The sequence below is a fragment of the Semicossyphus pulcher genome, unplaced genomic scaffold (assembly GCF_022749685.1).
Source record: "Semicossyphus pulcher isolate SPU_LCO1_2020_fin unplaced genomic scaffold, fSemPul1.0.p SCAF_22, whole genome shotgun sequence".
Taxonomy (NCBI): domain Eukaryota; kingdom Metazoa; phylum Chordata; class Actinopteri; order Labriformes; family Labridae; genus Semicossyphus; species Semicossyphus pulcher.
This window is the reverse complement of record NW_027211696.1, coordinates 19601484-19624379: the sequence shown is the minus strand read 5'-3', so window position 1 is coordinate 19624379 and position 22896 is coordinate 19601484. Positions and strand designations below refer to the sequence as shown.

Genomic DNA, 22896 nt, shown 5'->3' with positions numbered 1-22896 from the left:
GAATACCACTACAAGTAAAAAGTCCTGCATCCAATACCTAATTTATTAAAATGATCGAAGTATTTTCAACAAAATGTAAAGTATGAAAAGTAATATTTTCATAGTGCAGTAAAATGGCTCTTGTCACTATGTTGTTAATATATATGAGGATTTTTTTTTTGATATATATTATTACTGCACCATTAATGATTATTTGGCATTTTACTGCTGTATCAACATTTTAACATTTGGATTTTATAGAAAGTTCTTTTTTTAAGTGTTTAGTAATGGCTAAGCTAACAAAATGTAAACAAACTTTTTTACTTCCATTTAACAGGGCGTCGTTCCCAGCATTAGACAGCTTTCTGGCTGCTATGAAAAATTACTTTTATTGTTGATTAACATTCAGATCATTCTCTGTTATATATTATATTTTTTCTGTACGATACAAAACTGTCAAATGCCTGCAGCTTCTAAGAGTCCAAGGTTGTTTCTTAAAAAGTATGCCAAGGTATTTGTATTTTTTGCTTAAAAACAGAATTATCAAGATAGTTACAGACAAAATGTTGCTAGGATTGTGTTGGACTCATCCAAATACTTTTATAAAACCTGACTTGTTTTGTGTTTATCTCTGAAACTTTCAGAGGCGAGGATGCTTGGTGGAAAAGAGAAAAACGTTCTTATCCTGAACCAGAGTCTTAAGTAAAAATCTAAGAATGAATGTAGCTTTACTGGGTAAAAACTGCTTCCTTAACCTTCATCGTTTACTGCTTTTCCCCCCCATTGTCATCTGAAAAAAGTCGTCGGAGGATTATATGGAGATCTATAAATGGGGTTGGGGATGTTTCCATTAGATATCCATCCATGAGCTGATTGTTGCAGCTCTACAACCTTAAAACAAAACAAAAAACAGGCCAAGACATTTTACAACCCATCTTGCATTTACATTTTTTTTATTTAAAAAAAGCTTTGACATTCCAGTGTTTCTGTTTTCCATTTTCTAACAAAAGAGGGTGGTGAGATGACACTCCAGATTGTCAACCATTATTCTGAACCTCAACAATAACAACAACAACACATGTATTCAGATCACAAACATCTTCTCTGCGGGTCCATTCAAACAGGCGGGTCTTCAGAACAAAAGAGAAAAGGCGTTATTATTAGCAGATGTGTTTGTGTGACTGTATACAAGACTAACAGGAAGGGGAGGGGTCACCGTTTACTCACATGTTCACATTGATCTGCCAAATTCAGAATAAAATAGTAAAACGAAAGAAATCAAACTGTAATCTACCAACAATTATCCATCAGTGCTCTGGGTGATGTTTGTAAACGATGTCTGCGTTCGTCTCTGGGTATCATCTTATCTATAATAGCAGAAGAGTCTAAGTGTTTCACAGACGAGATGCAGAAGCTAATGAACCAGACTTGGCTCATGAAACGAGCTCGGGGTGGAAATCTTAAAAGCAGGAATGACAAACAAAACAAGAACAAAGGAGAAATATTGTATCTACTGCAGCCGCTTTTAAAAACACTCTAATTTCCTTTCACACCGTACTGCAAAAAAATGCTGCCTTAAATTTTATTTACAATTAGGTCCGATGTTTGTCTGTAGAGACGCCGGTCTCGCCTGTCTGGGTTTGAGCTGTCCAAGACAGAAGGAAAGAAGCAGAACATTCCTACAGTGGGTGAAAATCACCGTCTGTGCTAACAGATCTGGGTCAGAGGAGGCAGAGATGAACTGTTCTATGCTGAATCATGCATTTAAGCATCTTGCAATTTTGTCTTTTTATACTAGACTATCCAGGAAGAAGCGGTTCTTCACGTTTTGAAAAATGCTCAAGTTTACAGCCTTAAAGAGCTTATTACATCCAGCTGACAGCCCTAAACCCAAAGAGTCTTCATATGCAGTTATTAATGACAGTGATCCTCACATTTAGGGAGCTGGAACCAGCAAATGTTTGACATTACATTAAAACATAATTTTCTTTAGATTGACTAATTGTTGCAGCCGGATCGCATATTAAAGAATTCACCCTGCTAGAAGGACGTTCCATGGACTGCAGCGTCAGAGGAAACACAACACTTTCTAAGCTTTCAGGGAAAAGCACACATTGTTTTTGGTGAAAATTAAAAGGAGAAATATTGCGTATTAAACCCTGGGCTCTCCTTTTACACATTTTAGGGCCTAGAAGAAGCTAGAAAAAGGTTTGGAATCGCTCCAGTAGATTGCTTAGTCCTGCAGTTGTGAAACAGGCTGTAATGGCTGCACCTTTATTCCTGCAGGTAAATACACATGATCCAAGAACGTCCACTAAACCAACTGACAGGCTCAGATTGGTATAAGTACCTTCCAATATGTCAGAAAGGATCCGTGAGATGCTTTTTGTGAAACAAGAAACAGCCGTTACAGCGCTCTCTTTGAACCCACCAGACTCCATTGAAAAAACAGCTATTTTTCCTTGCAGGACACGGTTGTTGCTGGTCTACCTCTGCTTTAATCAGGTATGACTTTTGTGTCTTAAATGGTTCGTTCTGATCGCACACAATCTTTGTGTAACAGACATAAACACAAAAGAGATGACTGATCAAGGAAAAGACAGAGTGACAACTCCTGTTTTCTGTTTTGTAAAATCGTCGTTTTTGTCAATGGAGTTTGGTGCCTTTGAAGAGAGCAACGCAAGAGCGGTTTCTGGTCTCAAAAAGGATCTTCCTCTTTAACAAAAGGGTCTATCTATGTTGGGATCCTTTCTGTAACGTTGTCAGACACTTAGAATAACAATCTGAGCAGGTCAGTGGAAAGAACAAGAACTTTTAGTGGACGTACTTTGATCAGCGTTTGCAGCCCATCTAAATGAGTCATTTACACCCCAAACTATGTAGAAACAGGGCCCAGGTTTAAAAATACGATCTTTTAAATGATTCTAAATCCGTCCAGTCTGGTTTGTTTTTGAGCTGGAAAAACCTGATTCCACAACAGACATGTTTACAAGCACCACTTCTACTAGTAATGAAAAAAAAAGTAATAAACGAACAAACAGCGGCAGACAATTCAGATCCTTACAATGTCCTGGTTATTGAACGCATCCGACCATCACTGCTCTTTATAATACTGTAACTACAAACGGTGGCTCCACTTTCAGTACCAAAGCGACAAAAATACACAAAAGCAAAAAAAGGAAAACTAGCAGAAAATAATGATGAAGGGGAAACTTCAGTCTTCAGGTCGCCGGGGGTCCGTGTTTCCACGTTCCGTAGTTTCATGTAAAATTGTGCCTGCTTGTTTTCGACGGAGAGAAACAGCTGGAAAAGCAGCAGGTTGAAAGATCTTTCCTCCTTAGTGTTAACAGTCTCGGTGTGTGCGTGTGTGATTGTCCTCGGAGTCACCAGAAAAACAAAGTTAAAGCAGAAACAGAACAAACAGAATAGTGGTTTATTGTGTCGTATATCCTCATTTAGTTGAAGGAGTTGCTCTTTACTATGTACAATAATTTATTAGATTAGTTCGTCTAAAACTGCGTATTCCTTTTTCCTAATTTGCTCTATTGTATCTTTAAAAGGAGGCTTGTATCTTTCCCTCATTTTCTCGTATATTTGCTGTATAAATTCATGAGTTTACTTACAAGCTCGTGTGCTATAAGAGTTGCAAATGTTCCAGAGGTGTTTGTTGAAGAAATGAAAGAAAAGAAAAACGGAGCTCACAAACGCCGAGTGATGCAGGAGAGGAAGGAGGTCAGTAACGACTGTGTGCTCGGGCGGGTGGAGTCGGGGGTTAGCTGGTGGGCCGTCAGTCGGTGGAGCGGGGGGCATCGATGGGCTGATGTTTGTGGTGTGTGTGGGGGTTATAGTCGTCTTTATTTGGGGTGTGTGATGGTGTTCAGATCTTGAGGTTCTTTATAGTCTCTGCTCTCTTCTTGAGCAGGTCTCCCACCTCCTGTAGCGAGCGCAGGTAACTGCTCTGCACCTTGTCCATAGCAGCCTTCATGAACGACGCTTCATCCTGAAACACAAACACAGGGAGGGAGGCTCAGAGACCGGCAGATACATCATCAAAAACGTGACATAATATTGTGGTGGAGCTGCTACGGACAGTCAGACCACAACATCAGCTCTTTACAGTAATTATCAGAGCATTTAAAAAGACAGACACTTTCTGTCAACTAACAGGTGAGACAGGAAATGAGCATGGAAAAGTTCAGGAGCTAACGTGGCTAGCAAGCTAACAACAGAATACCTCTAGAACTTTTTATTAAAACATTTCAGTTATTAAAGTATTTCTTAATAACATGAATATATCAACGTTCTTGCACCGTCCTTATCTGCAGCTTTTTGTATTCAACCTTGCAGGTGTATCGACTGCATCACTGTGACGTCCCGCTAACAACAATGATCAATTTCAGCGGCGCGTTAGGGCCATCGTAATTAAAAATAAATGCATAATAAAAAATCAGAGCCCGATAAATCTGAGATTAAAGTGGAACATTTTTGAGGAAAATAACTACGACATTTTTGACTTTGTAATCATAAACTCACACAAAAGTCACACTTTTCGAGAAAAACCTCAGGAACCACGTACGACAGTTTTGATCCTTCTTGTGAGAAATGTCATCTGACGCCTGATAACCACGTGCACATGTTTTGGTCGTGTGGTTCTTTTTCTGCTGACTGGACTGAAATGTTTCAGACTCTGACCGAGCTAACAGGCACACTCATGGAGCCTAATGCTATTACAGCTTCGTTCGGTATCTCTCGGTTACCTTTATCGAGGCACCAAGAACATCTAATAGCTTTTGTAACATCGTTGGCTCGACGTGTAAAATTAATCAAATGGAAATCTGCAGTAACTTGAAAAACTTGGGTGCTCTTTGAAAGGCTCTTCCCTAAAATGAGAGAGAAGGGGCCGTCTTTTTGCCTATGTAAAGAAAATAACCGGCCCATTTTAACTTGTTTACTTTGTATTTAATTTATTTATTTTTTTATCTTTTAAAAACCTGAATAAGGAGGCTTTGTTTACTGTAACAGGTGAAATATTACGAAGCTGCCATTTGGTGTAATGTTTAATTTTGAGCTGCTAAATATTGTTTGTTTTCTTTTTGTTGTTGGTTTTGTTCCTTTTTTCTTGGTCTCTTGCTTTTATTTCTTCATGTTTATAGGATGGCACTGTCACTCACAGGTACCTTAACTGTCTTGTCAATGTGTTTATAAAAAATCTATAAAGTTCATAAAAAAAAAAAAGAAATACTCAGAATTGTAAGCAACATCTGACTTTTAAATCTCTTAAATGTGCTTATTTTCTCACAATTTCCCCACTTTAATCTCTGAATGTTACTGTCTTTATCTCTGAATATTTCCCTTCTCCTCCAGCTCTGTTTTTTTAAAACCATTTTTTTTGTACCATGGCCCTAATATGCCATCATAAACGTGGCCATGCTTGTTGATATTTGTAGCTGTAACTTTTAAAAGTAAAAGACCTGATGTGTACCTTCTGCAAAACTTAAACGCACATGCGTCGAAATTAAAGAAGAATAGAGTTTATGTTCTGCTGTGTGTGCAGTTTAATGAGGAGCTTCTGATGGTCCCTTATGCCGTATTTTTAATGAACAATCAGAACGCCTTTATCGTCACGGTACAAAAATATAGACATAAAATACCAATAAAAATATTAAAAATATTGCACTATCCCTATGTAAATCTGCAACAGTATTGCACAGCCTCAGCATAAATGAATCACAGCACAATCTTGGAGTTGAGTTGAGTTAAAAATGTAAATCAGGACAGAAGGTGAAGAGAACGACGCGTCTGACCTGTGGGAATCCTTCCAAGCTTAGACTGGCCAGTTTGAGGGCCGTGATCCCGCTCTCCTGCCCCTTTATGTGCTCCAAAGTCTGGGTGAGCAGGTCCTGCAAGCTCCCCGTCAGCTCCTGGAACCCACACACCACCGCCGGCTGCACCACACACACATCAAAGTATTGATCACAACTATAACATACTTTGTTTTTAAGGAGATGACTTCATATGTTCATGCATGTACGAGGAGGATTGAATGTGTACCAGAGCTGTGTTTGCATCCTTTTTCTTCTTCTTCTTCTTCTGTAGACTCGTCTTCAGCGGTCGGAGGATCTTGGCACAATGACTCGCCATCCACAAGGCTATGCACATCGTCTGTAAACACATTTAATTAAATGTTATACCTTTAACTTATCAGGCCGAGCACAGGTGGATAGAACACGTCTCTTTATGCGTCTCACCTCAACGAAGAAGACTAGGCTTTCTAATATGGAGGGCCAGGTTTTTAACTTGCCCTCTTTCATTTCCAATAAATCCCCTTTGCATTTATTCAGTATTTCTGTGGAGACAAAAAGGGAAACATGAAGCGTAACAGACACAGAGTGAAGACAAACACATTCTACATATTAAAATAACCCTCCTAACTCACCTTGAAGCTGAACTACTAATGATTTGAAACTGTTACAGATCTGAGTTTGAAGCTCCGACGACTCGTCTGAGAGGGCAAACAAAAGAAAGGAGAGGTCAGTGGAAAGGAATCCAGGAGGTAAACTCTTCGTGTGTTTGACGTTACAGCCGTCCCTCCTCACCGAGTCCGATGGTCTCCAGCTCCTGTAGGTGCACGGACAGCTGGAAGGCTGCAGCCTGGCACTGACAGCTCCCGCTGGACAGAGCCGAGGCCAGGCGGGTGGAGGGGGGTCCAAGGAATGGATACTGCAGCACAACACAGACATGAGTACAGGGATTTACTCCACTCTTTCCTAAGATGATGTCATGTGTTCCCCAAAGAGCTGCATCAACATCCAGCTGTAACTACAGCTCTCACCTGTATGCGTTTCTCTGCTATCTGCGCGGCCGTCTGCAGCGTCTGGTTGAGCTGGGAGAGCAGGCTGCCGAGGATCGACGTCTTGTCTCCGACTCCGTTCTCGTTAGAAATCTCGGAGTTTTGTTGCGACGGCGTGTGTCCCAGCGAGGCCAGAGAGGCGAGGAGGCGGAGTGTGAGGGAGCGTATCCTCAGCCACACCGCCTCCTCCTCTAGAGACTGATGCCGGTGCTCCTCGGTTAACTGCCTGTGGAAGGAGGAGGCACAAAGGAAGGAATTAGTATGAAGAGTCTTTGTGTTGTAAACGGTTGGCTGGACAGAAGCATCAATTTGAGGACATTTGGGCCTCTTGGAAATTGTTAGACATTTCAAACTCTTGTTTTGAATCCCCGAGTTTCTCACGTCTCTGTTTCTGCTAAGACATCATGACACTGAGAACAAACCTCTCTTTAGGGTCCCAGCTGGTAAAAACAGTCAGGTCTCTGTTGTCCCTCATGGTGTCCCAGGGGATGTCATCCTCCTCTGCAGACAGAGACATGGCCTTCACGCTCTCCTCCAGACTCAGCACGCTGCAGGATGAATTTTAAACAAACGTCTAAGTAAAGAAGAACACGAACCAACAGTTGTTTTAATTTGACGCGTATGCTTACATGTCGGCCTCGAGGAACAGGTCCAGCAGCATCCTCTCAGTGCGCACCTGAGCAAAGTGCAGCGATTGGTTCAACCTGTTCCTGAGAGCAATGAACTCTGGGATTTTCTCAAACGCTCCGTACTTATACGCCTGGATGATATACTCTGAGGTCTGTGGGTGAACAAAGAGAACAAGGTAACATGAGAGCTGGCTTTAAAAGGGGTGAACTGATCAGACATGTGATCACAAAGAGGAACGGACTTACATCTTTCTGGTTGGAGTGGAAAAACCTGAGGGAGAAGTTACAGGACTGGGAGGCTGCAGCAAACTGACCCAACGACTCAGCGTAACGTGTTAACAGAAACCTGCGGAAAGAAAAACAGTTTTAAACTCAGATCTCCTGCTGGTGATCGTAAACGCTGGTCTGGGATCTAATTGATCGTATCAGATTAGGAAATCCGTCTCTACTGGTGCCTGTGTTTAGAGAGAGGACAGTGGATGGTGTGGTGATGACACGCCGCAAGGGGCCGAGGGCAGGAGCCAAACCGGGGCGGCTGCATCGAGGACTGCAACCTCCCTGACACGTGACCCAACCGCCGAGCCAAACCGGCACCACATTTATTGACTTTCTTACATGTAGTTATCAATCCCATGTGTGGTGATACTTAGCTCCAGAGGAGTCCCGACCTGCTCGGAGCTGCCAGCAGATGGCAGCGAGGCAGAGAGCACACAGTCCTTGATTGAGGATGATGAAGTAAGTTGCTGTCTATAATCGTTAAAAACAAATTTGGCCCAACTCTCTCTTGTAAAGGGAAAGTAAATGTTTCTCATCACTGACAGTTTCAGTAGCAATAAATCAAACATTAGCCTTTTATACATTTATATTCCACCACAGCGCCGCATGGAAGCTCCGCTGTTATGCCGCCTTTGCCATTTTACAATGGACCGAGCCGGCGTGAAGCCGTCCCAGTGTGTGTTACAGTGTTTACACAGCGTTCCGGCATTGAGGATGCAAAACGTGCGCGAGGTGTAAACGAGCAGCGCGTGCTTCACATGCAAACACACACTGCGCTGGCTCCTCCTCTGTTACCACCTCTGATGCCGGCTCAGAGGCGGAACGACTTTGCCCCACCGTTATGCATCTGTGCATTTTACATAGGAGACGGAACGTACTCTGATTAGAACCTTAGGCCCTGTGAATATACAAGGAGCCTCGATCACCTTCATTAGACCTTTAAAAACATGAAAAAACTGTGATGCAGACTCGCAGCGCTGAGAGGGAGAGAGCATGAGCACAGAGGGAGGGAGGGAGCGGGTGATCGTGGACTGAAGTGATGACGTGATATAAAACTTAGTTTGATCATGAAGCCTGACGCTCCTCTACAGCTCTGTGTGAAATATATGAACTACACAGCCAACTGGAGTCTCTGTGACAGACAGACAGATCCACGTGATTAAACTGTGTCCTCCCTGCGCTGCGTTGTTATAAACTATGATGAACTGATGGCAGGTTACAGCTCCTGCTCGTGTCGTTCACAGCACGGTGAGACGTACTTTATGACGGAAATATGGACAGATTGCGACGTTACTGAGCCTACAAAACTACAATAGCACAAGTATTGAGTCCTGACTATAAAACATGAAGAAACAACACATTTTAAATGGACTTTTCTAAATAAACATGTAAAACATATTCATCCAAAACTAATATGAATGTAGGAAAACTTAAACTCTCTCTGCTCCAAGTCTGCGATGAAACGTTATAACACTGTCGAGTGATTTATGTCCTAGTTTGACTTTAAAATACATTTCAGACAGAAAACTAACAGACTCGCTGAAAACAGGCAGATTAAATTAAAAGTGTGGTTCTGTACTGACCCGATGGTGTCGTGCTGTACATGCTTGGCGTCCAGGCTGGAGTAAAGGTCCACGACGGGCTCGAAGGCTCCCAGGTGACAGTAGAGGAGCAGCAGCAGCAGCTTGAACTGAGCGTTAGAGGGGCTTTGAGACAGACCCTCCTGCAGCACACCCAGACCCTGCCACACCATGTTCTCATCCCCTACAACACACACACACACAGAGAGAGAGAGACAGAGAGAGAGAGAGAGAGAGAGACAGAGACAGAGAGAGAGACAGAGACAGAGACAGAGACAGAGAGAGAGACAGAGACAGAGAGAGAGACAGAGACAGAGAGAGAGACAGAGAGAGAGAGACAGAGACAGAGACAGAGACAGAGAGAGAGACAGAGACAGAGAGAGAGACAGAGAGAGAGAGAGAGACAGAGAGAGAGACAGAGAGAGAGAGACAGAGAGAGAGAGAGAGACAGAGACAGAGAGAGAGAGACAGAGAGAGAGAGACAGAGAGAGAGACAGAGAGAGAGACAGAGACAGAGAGAGAGAGACAGAGACAGAGACAGAGAGAGAGACAGAGAGAGAGAGACAGAGAGAGAGACAGAGACAGAGAGAGAGACAGAGACAGAGAGAGAGAGAGAGAGACAGAGAGAGAGACAGAGACAGAGACAGAGAGAGAGACAGAGAGAGAGAGACAGAGAGAGAGACAGAGACAGAGACAGAGAGAGAGACAGAGAGAGAGAGACAGAGAGAGAGACAGAGAGAGAGACAGAGAGAGAGACAGAGACAGAGACAGAGAGAGAGACAGAGAGAGAGAGACAGAGAGAGAGACAGAGACAGAGAGAGAGACAGAGAGAGAGAGACAGAGAGAGAGACAGAGAGAGAGAGACAGAGAGAGAGACAGAGACAGAGACAGAGAGAGAGACAGAGAGAGAGACAGAGACAGAGACAGAGACAGAGAGAGAGACAGAGAGAGAGACAGAGAGAGAGACAGAGACAGAGACAGAGACAGAGAGAGAGACACTCTTTAGAGGCTTCAGCACTGAATAACAACAGAGAAAGATCCGGAACAAGAGGCAGAAACACTCACCGGTCTCCTTCCATAGATCGACGTACACATGAGCTGCCATGAGACAATACATGTCAGAGAACTGCAGCTCCGTCTTCAGAGCTGTCTTCCCTGAAAACAGAGAAATCAACGAGTCAGAACAAACTCCAGCAGTCACTGCGTCTCTGATTTATCCGGTTTAAGGCAACAAGAAATAATTCAGCTGGAAATGTTTTAATGTCAAACAATCTGGCGGCCTAATTGTAACCGTAACTTCAACATGCCTAACTCTAACCCCAGAACCACGTGTCAACCCCACAGCAACCAGGTATCTTTGTAGGGAGCAGCTTTTTGTTGAGATGTGACAGAATCTGTTCCCAGTGTGATTAAAGCGAGTACAAACACATTTCCTGACAACGTTTGACGAATGCGCTGCTCCTCGAGCCGACAGCCTGAAGCAGAGCTTAATTAAATTGCTGTTTCAAACATGGTTTTAAATGTGTATAAAATGACCAATTAGTTTGCAAAGCAGATGACCAGAGAAATACCTCTAAGCTTCATGATAAACTGTGTGAAAAATATTGATCCTGATCTTCCCACGATTAAATAAACATGACAGACTCTGCTGCACATCAAATCAAGCGCTCCCTAAACTAACAGCCGCTCCACCAGGGGGCGATGGAGACGTTTGGGCTTCACTTTGAGGGAGCCGGCACGTCATGTGATGAGCGCTGACCTGAAGCAGCAGTTTAGAGCGGAAGAGTAAACAACAGAGACGGACGGAGAAACAAAAGTCGTCATCAGTTGTTGGTTTAGGGCGAGCGATGTTAAAGGGCCAGTTCGCCGATTTTCAACCTCAGTCCGATCATGCTGTCATGGGGAGCTAATGCCAATATGGTAGGAAAACAATGCGATGTAGCTCTGTGCCTTCGGAGGACGCTATCCGCTTCTCCAATGTGCCCTGGGAAACCTCAGGGAGGCCAGGGAGCTCGCTAAACTACACTTCCTCAATCGAGGACGCCCGCCTCCGATGTCACGTTTAAAATCGTCAGGTTTGAAGTGTAGACTGCAGACCTGAAGAGTTTTTAGACGATCCACCGGTATATTCTCGTCTTATTTCAGATTCTGAGTCATTGCCTGCAGCGAAAGCGGTAGTGTTTCACTCCAGCGGCTCTCGCTGGGACATTCCTTTCAGAGGGAGGGGAGCAATGCATGCTGGGTTATTACAGAGAACACCAGCCTTGACTGACAGTGGCTTTTTCCCAGGGGCAAACTGCTCCTTAAAGAAGAAAAAAATAATCACCAAAGAGGTCATGAAAGCTGCGTCTGCGCCGCAAAGCTACCCATTTTAAGTCTTAGTTTAGAGCTAAATCTGTGGATGTGTTGCTGTTTATTTAAATGTGAAAGCTTTTGTACCCATCAGGCACTGCTGCAACCTCCTCCGTTCTCGTATCATGTTGGTTTTTATCTTGTATAACAGTCTTGGAGTTGAACTGTCTTAGCTTGAGAAAAGACGTTCATGTCCTTCAGAGGCTGCTGATATATCCACTGAACACAGAGGTCGGTGCAGGTGTCCTTTGGGCCCTCCTGCCAACTATTAAACAACTTTAGGAGAACAAGAGCTTCACTAGAGTTATAAATTAATCCTCCTAAAAGAAGCCATTGTTGTCTTTAATGAGAATAAAATTGCCTTAACTTCACTGCTCTCTAAATGCTGTGAAAAGACACCACTGACTTACCGCCGTGATGACGCTCAGCGCTTTTATAAGAGTGCGTGTTTATGCAGCCTGACATCACCAGACAGAGTCGTAGATGTGAATTAGTTTTAGCGACCGAGTCAAACTGAATTTGGCTCCTCAATAAGAAGCTTTGACAAACTCTTACATCAGCTTTCATGAGTCTCATGTTCCACCTGGCAGACGATCGTTGATAAGAGTATCTTAGTATTTCATAGTGATACTCTTTAACCGGATGAAGGATTTTAGTAACACTCGTGAGCGAGAGTCAGCAGCACCTCAAAGCCCCGCTGAAGAGCATCAGAGAGACACAGATCTTTTTAATTTATCTGCTTTATTTAATGTTTTGACCCATTTTAAAACAAGAGCTGCTTGTTTTTGACAGGAAACGAACTCGACAGCCTGCCACGCTGTTGCTCCCTCCATCAACAGATCAGAGCTTCATCTGACAACATGCGAGTCGACTCGGAGTCTTTACATCTGATGAGCCAACTCATCGAGTTTTAGAGACAGTCCTGCTCTGTTAAAGATACAATCTCTAAGACTGTCATGTAAATAAATGTCAGATAAGTCTATCTATCGGCGAATGAACGAACACAATGGTGATTGAACTCCTTTGCATCTGCAGTGTACATTATTATTATGGTCTGTGACGACTTCCACAGCAAAGAAAAAAATCGATGATTGGAATCGATTCTCATTTGAATGACCCAATATCGATTCATAAATCCCGAGATCGATCTTTAAAAATATGTAAAAACGTGTCTGATCACTCATGTTTCTGAGCGCCCCTGAACGCAGCACGACTCAGCGCATCCCCTCGAAACAGGGAGACATGCCCGGACTTGTTTACTGCACCTACTACGGAGACGTCAGTGATCGCTGATGGACTCTTCTCATCGTGTGTGCGTCCATGAATATGTGAGTTAGTTTTGCTCTGATGTTTGTGTTTCTCTCTGTTAGCGTCGGCTTTGGCCGCGAGTGTATTTTCGGCGTGTTGTTACAGTATGCCTTTCCCTATATATCTCTTAGTCACGTGTGGTTTTGTTCTTCGCGCTGTGAGATCTCGTGGACAAATCCTGTGCAAGTTGAAGCCCAGTTTGTTTAGTCAAAGCCACGAGCCAGATGTTCAGACTGAAAATCTGAAACTGGATAAAAAAGTAGATAAAATAAAATTGTTAATATTGTGACTGCTGTGTGTTGGTCATGTTAAATAAAAAGTACATGATGTAGCTTCTTTAGGGTCTTATTGTAAACATTTTGATGATGCACCAGGTGAGAGGTGCACTGATATTGTAACTGAAACACCTCAAACACAAATCGATATCGAATCGGAAATCGAATCGAATAGAGAAATCCTTATCGATACCGAGCCTGACTACAGATACAACTTCAACAAGAAGTGAAAATCCAAAGAAGAAGAAACAAACTCGACGCTCAGATGAAGCAAACAGTCTGAAAAGGAAAGCGACCGTCAGCCAGGAAAATCAAGAGTTACAACCGGAGCCGACCGTGGACGTCACACATGCAGCACTGTCTGGGTATCTGGGAAGTGTGCTCCTGCAGTTACAGTTTGTTAGTTAACATTCCTGATACTGAGTCAAGTCGTCGCAGTTATCTGCAGAAACAGACCAAATCATCAGGACGAGCTTCTGAGAATTACTGCTGTCAGAGAGTCATACAGAGACTAAACTTATTCTGACAGCTTCGGCAGGAAACAGGAAAGATTGCGAGCATGTGACATGATGCAAAACAGAAGGGGGATTTATATTTTGTGTTAATGGAGGACTTTTATGTTTCACTTTTACCGACTCTTCTCCTCTGACTAACTGAAGCTTTGACTCACAATCAAACAATGTTTTCACCATCCCGGTGCCCCCCATCCTATCCTACCTGCACATATATACACGTCACCTGGTGCAAACTACTGATACAAAACGAAAGCCTAAATAAATAAATAAATAAAACAAACTTCTCATATCTTCCTGAATGAAATAACAACAAATCATAAAAATTACAATTTATCACCAAACAGAACCAAACTGAGATCTTCAAGATTACAGCTTTTGATTTGGATTTCCACCGGGTGCAGACCGGAGTGCCTCTGGACGTCTAAAATCTAACAAATCTTGTCAGATGTACGGCAAACACGTCTCTCTGATCAACAACACGTGCGGTGGTTTGAATTTCTTTTAGAGAAAATATGCACTCAAGAGAAATCTGCCAGAGCAAATATAACTTAACATTTTCTCTGAATGTCGTGCAAGAGACCTCGAGTCTGCAGATTTGTCTCCTTACGGCAAATTCTTTTGGTCAATTAGTGTTGGAGTCACATTGGATTGTAACTTGGTTATCAACAGAAATCACTCATACGTCATGCCTCTTTTCCTCGGAGCCCAACCGGATCATCCTGAACAAATGTTCGCACCATAAATTCTAAGAAATTACAAAAGTGTTCTCACCAAATTTGAGTCCATGACGATAGTGAGCCTTGAGCTCTGTAATGAGGCGCAGCTTTCCCTCCGCGTCGAGGGCGTGATGCAGGCCGAGCGCTCGACTCAGCTGACACACACACAGATGCCTCTGGAGCGCTTTGGTGTCGTCTGGGAAGGCGAATCCCTCGTCCCCCTGCTCGCCCAGAGGAACCGCTTCACTCAGACGGTTTATGAACTACAAAAAGATGGAGAGAGTTTCACAGCCCAATCGTTCACTTCAGAGGTGTCGGATTCTCATGAAGGCTGTAGCTGACACTTACCTGAACGTGCTGATCAGGAGAGAGCAGGTGTAGGTATATTTTTAGATCGGTGATGCAGCAGGGTTTGTCTCCGAACTTCCCAAAGAACTGCACCATCAGCTCTAAAGGCTCACCTGTAACAAACAACAGGTTAAGCATCTAGAAAAGAGTCACACTGCCGGAAACAGATCATTTCAAAGTGTGCTCACCCAGCAGGCTCTCCTCAGGACATCCTCGCTCTCTCAGTCTGTGCATTAATTCAAGCCGAGCTAAAAACGGCCCTCTGAGCGAGCGGGACTCTTTTCCTTCCTCCCCTTTAATTCTGTCTTCCACAAACCTCACCACCTCCACCACCGTGTGATGAACCGAGCCCTCCGAGCAGCTGCAGACAAACAGAAAGACACGGATCAATGAAAAAAATCTGTTCTCTCTTTGCCCTCTAAAGTTTGGAGGTAAACAGAGCAGCTCTACATGAGCTCACAGTGAGTCAAGGACAACTCAGCGGGCATGAGGTGCTTTATACCCGCGCTGTCTGGCTGATGGATGAGCTCATTGTGATCCAAACACCAACATATTGTTGCGAGCAGGAAATAAAGGATTTAAACACCTTATATGACACCTTATTTTCTCCTCTCTGACACAAAACATCCTGCATCGATCAGCCTGCAACACACACGTTTGTACTCACTGTTCGCCTTCCTCAGGAGGGCTCCACGACTGATCGATCAGGTGGAAGAGAGAGTCAAAGTAGGAGGGATAGAACTGCCAATCATCCGGACTGGAAACAGAAACACACAGGCTTATAACTTTTATGTTTATCAGAGCACAACTCATTCATCAGGTGTCTTAAAGAACCTCGACTCACTTCTTAAGTAGCAGCTTGTGGGCCAGGGCGTTGCACTCGGGCCAGCGCTGTAGCCTCTGATAGAGCATCATACACTTGCTTTCTCTGCTCTGCAGCTCACTGGTCAGCTTCTCTGTGGTGGAAACAGAAATATAACATTAAGGTTAGTTTATTACACATATGTGTCAGGGACCATGAGCAACAAATGTAAAACTACACAAAGAGATAAGTGATATCAGGGCAGAAGGAACGACCTCAGTTCTGATGATGTTTTACGTTTTACATACAGAAACAGAAAGACACGCATACACCAATCAGCCACAACATTATGACCACTGACAGGTCCAGTGATAACGTTATCTCGTTACAATGGCCCCTGTCAGTGGGTGGGATGTCTTGTGTAGTGAGCCCTTTGGCCTCGAAGATGTGTTGATGCAGGAAAAACGGGCGAGCGTGAGGATGTGAGCGACTTTGACAAGGGCCAAACTGTGATGGCTCGACGACCGGGTCAGAGCATCCAAACCTGCAGCTCTTGTGGGGTGTTCCCGGTCTGCAGCGGTCAGGACCTACCAAGAGTGGTCCAAGGAAGGAAAACCAGCGACAGGGTCATGGGCGGGCAAGGCTCATTGTTGCACATCCAACAGAAGAGCTGGTGTAGCTCAAACTGCTGAAAGAGTTAATGCTGGTTCTGATAGAGAGGTGTCAGAACACACAGAGCATCAGTTTGTTGTGTATGAGGCTGCGTAGCCGCAGACCGGTCAGGGTGCCCATGCTGACCTCTGTCCACCACTTAAAGCGCCTACAATGGACACGTGAGCATCAGAACTGGACCACAGAACCCAAAATCCCCCAGATCTCAATCCAATGGAGGATCTGTGGGATGTGCCGGACAAACAAGTCCGATCCATGAAGGCTCCATCTCTTACAGGACTTCTGCTGCTCACGTCTTGGTGCCAGATACCTCAGCGCACCTTCAGAGGTCTGGTGGAGTCCATGCCTCGACGGGTCAGGGCTGTTTTGGTGGCACCTACACAATATCAGGCAGGTGGTCATGATGTTATGGCTGATTGGTGTATACATGCATACATACCCCCGAGTGGGCCCCTGATCACTTCGAGAGCCTCGACACACTTCCCCAAACGCTCCAGGATCATAAAATAAAGCTGCACCTGCAGTCACACATCAAAGGACAGAAACAACCGTTATTAGTCGCACAAATAACAGCAGATCTACCAGGCTGAGGACTAAAATGTGTGTTCTTTTTGATGCAAGGAAGACTGTTGCATTGTGGGTTTGTAGTTTTATTGAGTCAGTTTATAGTGCGTCTTTTTGGGTTAATCTTCCCCCTTTTGACACTTTTGTCTCCTTGTAGGAAGGAAACACATTCCTGACACTGAGTCAAGTCGTCACAGTTATCTGCAGAAACAGACCAAATCATCAGGACGAGCTTCTGAGAATTACTGCTGTCAGAGAGTCATACAGAGACTAAACTTACTCTGACAGCTTCGGCAGGAAACAGGAAAGATTGCGAGCATGTGACAAGATGCAAAACAGAAGGGGGATTTATATTTTGTGTTAATGGAGGACTTTTATGTTTCACTTTTACCGACTCTTCTCCTCTGACTAACAGAAGCTCGGAGGAACTCATCAACAAAAAACAGAACTCAAAATCACACCAGCCACTGTGACGCAGGGAGAGTCAGAAACTAACTCTCCAAGTCCAGAAGAAAATAAAATGTCTTTTATGTTGAACAACTTTGACTCCCAATCAAACAATGTTTTCACCATCCCGGTGCCCCCCATCCTATCCCACCTGCACATATATACACGTCACCTGGTGCAAACTACTGATACAAAACAAAAGCCTAAATAAATAAAACAAACTTATATCTTGCTAAATGAAATAACAACAAATCATAAAATTAAACAAACAGTGTGAAAAGCTCCAACAGTGTCTTCAAAAAGGAAATTAAATAATGCAGAATTTAGTTTGTTGGATATTTTTCTTACACAAATACAGGACTAAAGATAAAGGGTTAAATTTAGTAATATGATAAAATAACGTAGCTAAATAAAAATGACATGCAGCAGTAAATCTGCTTAACAATCCCTAAAATCTCAGATAAATAAATAAAGCTCGATCCGAGCTTGCACTGCTTCAGGCAGACGTGCAATCAGTGTCGTTGGTAAATGTAGAGCTATAACTCTGCAGCCTTCAGCAGGCTGTGTAAAGGGCCGACTGATAGATCGAGATGAGGATGAAAATCTGATCCAACAACACAACACAAATCCTTCAGACCACGCAGGCCCCCCACCTCTGCTTCTGCTTCAATCTTCTCCTCTTTCACCATTTTCTCCACCATGCGCTCAGCCAGAGGCAGGAACATGGTCTGGGCCAGCTTTTCATCTTGTGCTGAGATGGCCTGAACAACAAACGCAGCACACGTGTTACTTTCAGAATAATATACAGGAAATATAAAGTCTGTGTGGTGCAAAACTTCCACCCTTACCTGCATCACCAGACTCATGACAGACCAGAAGTAATACGGGTTCTTGGGGACGATTTTGTACAAAGCCATTCCTGCCTGAATATTCAAAACGAAATCACCAATGAAGCAGCTGTTAGACGTGTGTGTGTGTGTGTGTGTGTGTGTGTGTGTGTGTGTGTGTTTACATGCTTGTATACATGTGTGGACGTGCTCTCTCTCACCTGCTGCATCTTCTTGTACTCCCCCACACGAGCGTACGCCATGAAGAGGTGAGAGTGATACTCCTCGCTGAGAGGAACCTTCTTCACCGCGGCCTCGTACAGCTTGGTGACCAACTCGGCTGTGAACAGCAGGCACATTATTTTTCACATGCAGTCCTTCTTGTACTGTGAACAACCTTTATGTGTGTGTACTCACGGCGATGCATCTCTCTGTACAGGATAGTCAGAGCTTGTAGCGAGTTGTCGTCAGTGGGCTCTAGAGTGGCCACTTCCTGTGCCAGAGTGAAAGCTTCATCCTGCTTCCCGGTCCTCTGAAGGCCAATCGCCTTCAGGACCTGAGAGGAGGCAGAGTGACATGAATAATGTGTTACAGTGAAAAGAGAACAGCCCGACTTTCCAAGAAAATGAAGTTCACAAAGGTTTCACGGCCAAATTTTTGTCTGGAGGCGAATTTTTCACATAATCGCAGCCAAACTGGAGTGTGAATTTGTTTAGCTCACAAGACACCAAATTATTTAAAGCATTTTAAATTATCAATGTTTTCTTTTCCACTTAGAGACGGAGAACGCTGATAAAACACCCTCACACATAGACCTTATAGACTCTCTCACAATGGTGTTTGTGCTCTGACTCTGAGCTGCATCCAAAATCAATATCATGATTAAATGTCACATTTGCCCCCGTGATTATAACGACACTACCTCACAATATTCTGTCCTTAGTTACAAACCCTTAAGGTACAGAAGCATCTAAAAAAAGGTCCATTAACACGCTCTTTAAGGCAGAAACACTGCGTGTTTCTTATAAAACGTACAAACACAGAACGGGATTGATGAGGAGGTTATAACAGAGCCAAATCAATGTCTGTGTAAATGAGGGAGTCAGCAGGATGTTTACCTAACAAAATGAAGGGAATGCATTTTTATAATAGCACACTTAGAGTTCCACAGAGTTAGTATTTTGCCAAGTAAAATGACACTTTCTGTATGAACGTGTTTGCTGGTTGTGTTTGGGTCTTGCTGCCTCCAAAGAAGACGAGGTCAAAACCTCATATGTGGCTGAACGCAGCAGGTCAATGTGCGCTTTTGTGGGCAATGTGTTACAAGGACTGTCCTCATGAGGCCGATGACGACGTGTTTGAAAGCAGGTGCGCGCTGCGGACGTAGGTGAGGACAGTGGCCGAGCAGCGCCGCCTACTCCCCGAACAAAGTATCCAGAGCCGTATAGACAGAGAGTCGCGTCAGTGGAGGTACACTATGCTCTGAAAGTCAGTCACACACAGACTCGTGTGTAGGGCTGATCCCGGCGGTCAGCCAAAAATAAGAAACATTTTAGTCATATCTGTTTTTATTTTTCAGTGGTTTACCAAAGAGGGTTTCTAAAGCGATCTGTAACAAGGATAAATACACATGTTTAAAGATCTACCAATATCCAGCCTAATATGTTCTTCGGTGTTGGTGACAGCAGGGCGGCTTTGTCAACACAGCTTTGACCCCTTGATACCAGAATGTGCTCAGAGCTTTAAAAGTGTCCCCCAACAGCCAAGTGCATACGTGTTTCTCTGAGACATTTATGAAGAGAGAGATTTTACTGTGTTGTATAACAGCTGAAGTGTGCTGTAATAATACACAGAGCGCTACAGTAGGTGAGAAAGCGGTCAGAGAGCAACAATGTCAAGAGCTACACTACAGCACGAGTAAATGTTTTGCATGCACGGGTTATAAAAAGATGCCAACGGCAGAAGAAGCTTCACAGATTTTCAGCGAGGATGGTTCCTCAGTCACCCACCTTGGCACAGTGCAGGTCCTTATGTTTCTTCAGCAGCTTGTCTGCTTGCTGTATTGCCATTTTATTGTTGCCATTATCAAGGTAATCTGGGGAAACACAGGGGACGACATTATTACATTGTAAACATGAGACTGGAATTTGTCACCGCATGAACTTCCCTCAGGGACTTTGGAGGAACTCAGTGCGTTTGCACCACATGAACCAGGGTCTACATTAAGCTCTGGAGACATTATTTTACTCCCCAAATAGTCCCTACTCAGGGGGTGATGCTTTCCAAGAATACGGGAAAGTTTGGGGTGGGAATGCAGCGCTGAATGTTTCTGATTGTTTTAGTACTCACAGCATTTAGTTCACCTCCATCTTTAAACATCTGCAGATTCTCATCAGTGTGTTTGCTTCTTATCTATCGTACTTCAATGCATGCAAACTGCTGCTGCATTGTCATAAATATATATGCTTGTCTGTCACTTTACATGGCGTCATTGCTGCTGTATAGTTTCTTGCAAAAATGACATGAAAAGAGCCGTGCTTTTTCATGTCATCAGACTTATTAGCCAAGTCTTTACAGGTCTTTAGACCGCAGTGAATACGGAGACAACACCTAGCTAAAAGAACGTTTCATTTCCTGAAATCAGTTCCTTTGACTACAAGTTTCCGGAACTTTAGATGGAAATGTGTCTATAATATGGAGTCTATTACGTGTACAATTTAATAATTAAAGGATTGTCAATTCATTTGATCACCTGATCAACAAAATTTGTTCTGAAACTACTATTTCAATCAATTCATTGTAAGTTATTTCCAAGCATAAATACACCACTTTATACATTCTCATTAGATATGATTTGATGCTTTTCTTTGTTGTATTCGACAGATGTACTAAAACAAAATATCTTTGAGTTGTAGACAAACAAGACATTTCGGAGTGTCATGTCGGACTCCAAGAAAGAATGATCAACATTTTTGCCATTTTCTGTTCACGGTGTTTCACTGACCATAAAATAATCAATTGGTCAATCAAGACAAAAATTGCCGCCTTCAACATACCACTTTAACAATTACTTATAATCAGCAGCTTAAAGGCAAATTAAAATATGTGTCATCTGAAGCCTGAGTAAACCGTTCACCATTACCAAACGTGTATTTCTGAATGGCTGGTAGATGTTGAAGTATGTGCATGCAGTCACCAACAAACACAGACACCTCAGTTCAGCCTCTTCAGGACAGCTGGGTGCCAAAATTAACTGTGCCAGACGGTGCACTGCGGCTATGTCATGTCTATTCTCTCTGTTCAATCTGTCATCATAGAAGAACCAAAAGTTTACCAAAGGCGAAAGAAACTGGAGGAACACTTGACAAAAAATTTAGACCCATCCAGGGGTTGAAAAGTTCAGGTTCCTGATGTTAAACCGAGCAGCTCTGACGGTACATGGATGAAAAGTGGAAAAAACTAACGTTGTGTTACTTATTTCTGTTTTATAAAGTATATTTTAATGACACTGCAGCTGCAGAGTTAAAACCTCACTGCTGCTGCATGCTTTGTCAAAGTAACACTACCTGTTCATTCTCTATATACGGTTAAATTACGGTCAGTACAATGCTAACAGCATTAAATCAGTCAGTATTTTTAGTACAAAATAATAGCTAAGTAGGTAGTAGTTGCTACACACAGTCAATTATACACAAACAATGTCAATGTCAATTATTTCCGTTATTTAGCGGCAGACTGCAAGAGCTCCGTGAGCTGTGACAGCTAGATGCTAGCTAACTAGCCAGCTAGGAATCTCTCATGTACAGGAGTTAGCTTGAAGCATTGTCCTTACACTATTATGAACCTGATGCTAGCTGAAAGCTAACCGTATAACATTCAGCTAGCTTATAAGCAGCTAGAGATTCAAACTGAACCCGGACAGCTATCTTATCACAACGGAATTACATATCGACCTGAGGCACAAAACCGGAACAATTTAACAACTTTACTTTAAAGCATGTACACAGCTGTAGCATGTCCATTGATTGACATGCTAGCTGACACATTAGCGTGCTAGCTAGCTGTCAAATAGCGACCGTTAGCAAAAGGAGAGAGCACCTCGACTTTGAGAATGAGCCAAACCGGACGACAAAAATGTCCGCACCATACAATGCTACGACACCACCGAGAGTGTCTACAGGTTTAACACACTGTTTCATACAGAGCCCCATGGCAGTCGAGTTCCACCCCGGCTCAGTGGCAAGCCGGGTGAGGTGCACTGTCATTGGGCGCTGCAGGCAGCAGAGTCCGTGGTTGGAGCTAGAGGGGCCGCATCGCAGCACCCCGACCCCCAACACCTTCTACTTTAAACACATGCACCCTTATAGAAAACAATAATGTGTACCGAACCTCCAAACAAGCATAAATATACAACTCCCCATTGAGTCATACCGTAAATAGGTCTGAGTCTCCTGTCGTTGGGATCCTGCACATGGCCTCTCGCCGCCATGGTGGAGTTTACCTGCTGGGTAAATGTTCACGCATGCGCACTCCGCGCTGCCTCTAGGAGCGATTAAAGGATTTTTTTCTGTCACTGAAAGTGCAGCATGCTCATTATCTGTGAAAGGGCTTTAAACATGTCCATGACTATGTACTGCAATACAAGAGCCAAGCCTGTTAAAACTCACCAGATATTACAAGAAAAAAAACGTATTTATTGTCTTTAATGATTTTAATTGCTTATTTTAATTAGTCCCATAAGATATATATTTATATT

The 22896-nt window shown here is 43.4% G+C and overlaps 1 protein-coding gene across 1 annotated transcript; it reads right to left on the bottom strand.

The window, feature by feature from the left end:
* Positions 1 to 915: 915 nt before the first annotated feature.
* naa25 (N-alpha-acetyltransferase 25, NatB auxiliary subunit) lies at positions 916 to 22635 on the bottom strand. The gene is made up of 24 exons (XM_069673709.1): positions 22572 to 22635; positions 20150 to 20235; positions 18558 to 18696; positions 18362 to 18480; positions 18162 to 18236; positions 17967 to 18074; positions 16742 to 16820; positions 15673 to 15784; positions 15496 to 15585; positions 15017 to 15189; positions 14829 to 14941; positions 14536 to 14743; positions 10380 to 10469; positions 9318 to 9498; positions 7705 to 7804; positions 7459 to 7610; positions 7252 to 7377; positions 6812 to 7055; positions 6576 to 6699; positions 6416 to 6481; positions 6228 to 6325; positions 6031 to 6141; positions 5784 to 5924; positions 916 to 3979 (listed from the first exon to the last, which is right to left on the bottom strand). The coding sequence occupies exons 1-24, from the start codon at positions 22627 to 22629 to the stop codon at positions 3857 to 3859; spliced, it is 2916 nt and encodes a 971-aa protein (XP_069529810.1). The 5' UTR covers positions 22630 to 22635; the 3' UTR covers positions 916 to 3856.
* Positions 22636 to 22896: the final 261 nt, after the last annotated feature.

What these genes read in the sequence shown, in the direction of transcription:
- naa25 (XM_069673709.1), bottom strand. Translation starts at nt 22,629, where the DNA reads ATGGCGGCGAGAGGCCATGTGCAGGATCCCAACGACAGGAGACTCAGA. An exon ending in CCTCCTGAGGAAGGCGAACA is followed by an intron (nt 15,190 to 15,495) that starts GTGAGTACAAAC and finishes GTTTGTCTGCAG; the next exon opens with CTGCTCGGAGGGCTCGGTTC. An exon ending in TAGCAGAGAAACGCATACAG is followed by an intron (nt 6,700 to 6,811) that starts GTGAGAGCTGTA and finishes GTTGTGCTGCAG; the next exon opens with TATCCATTCCTTGGACCCCC.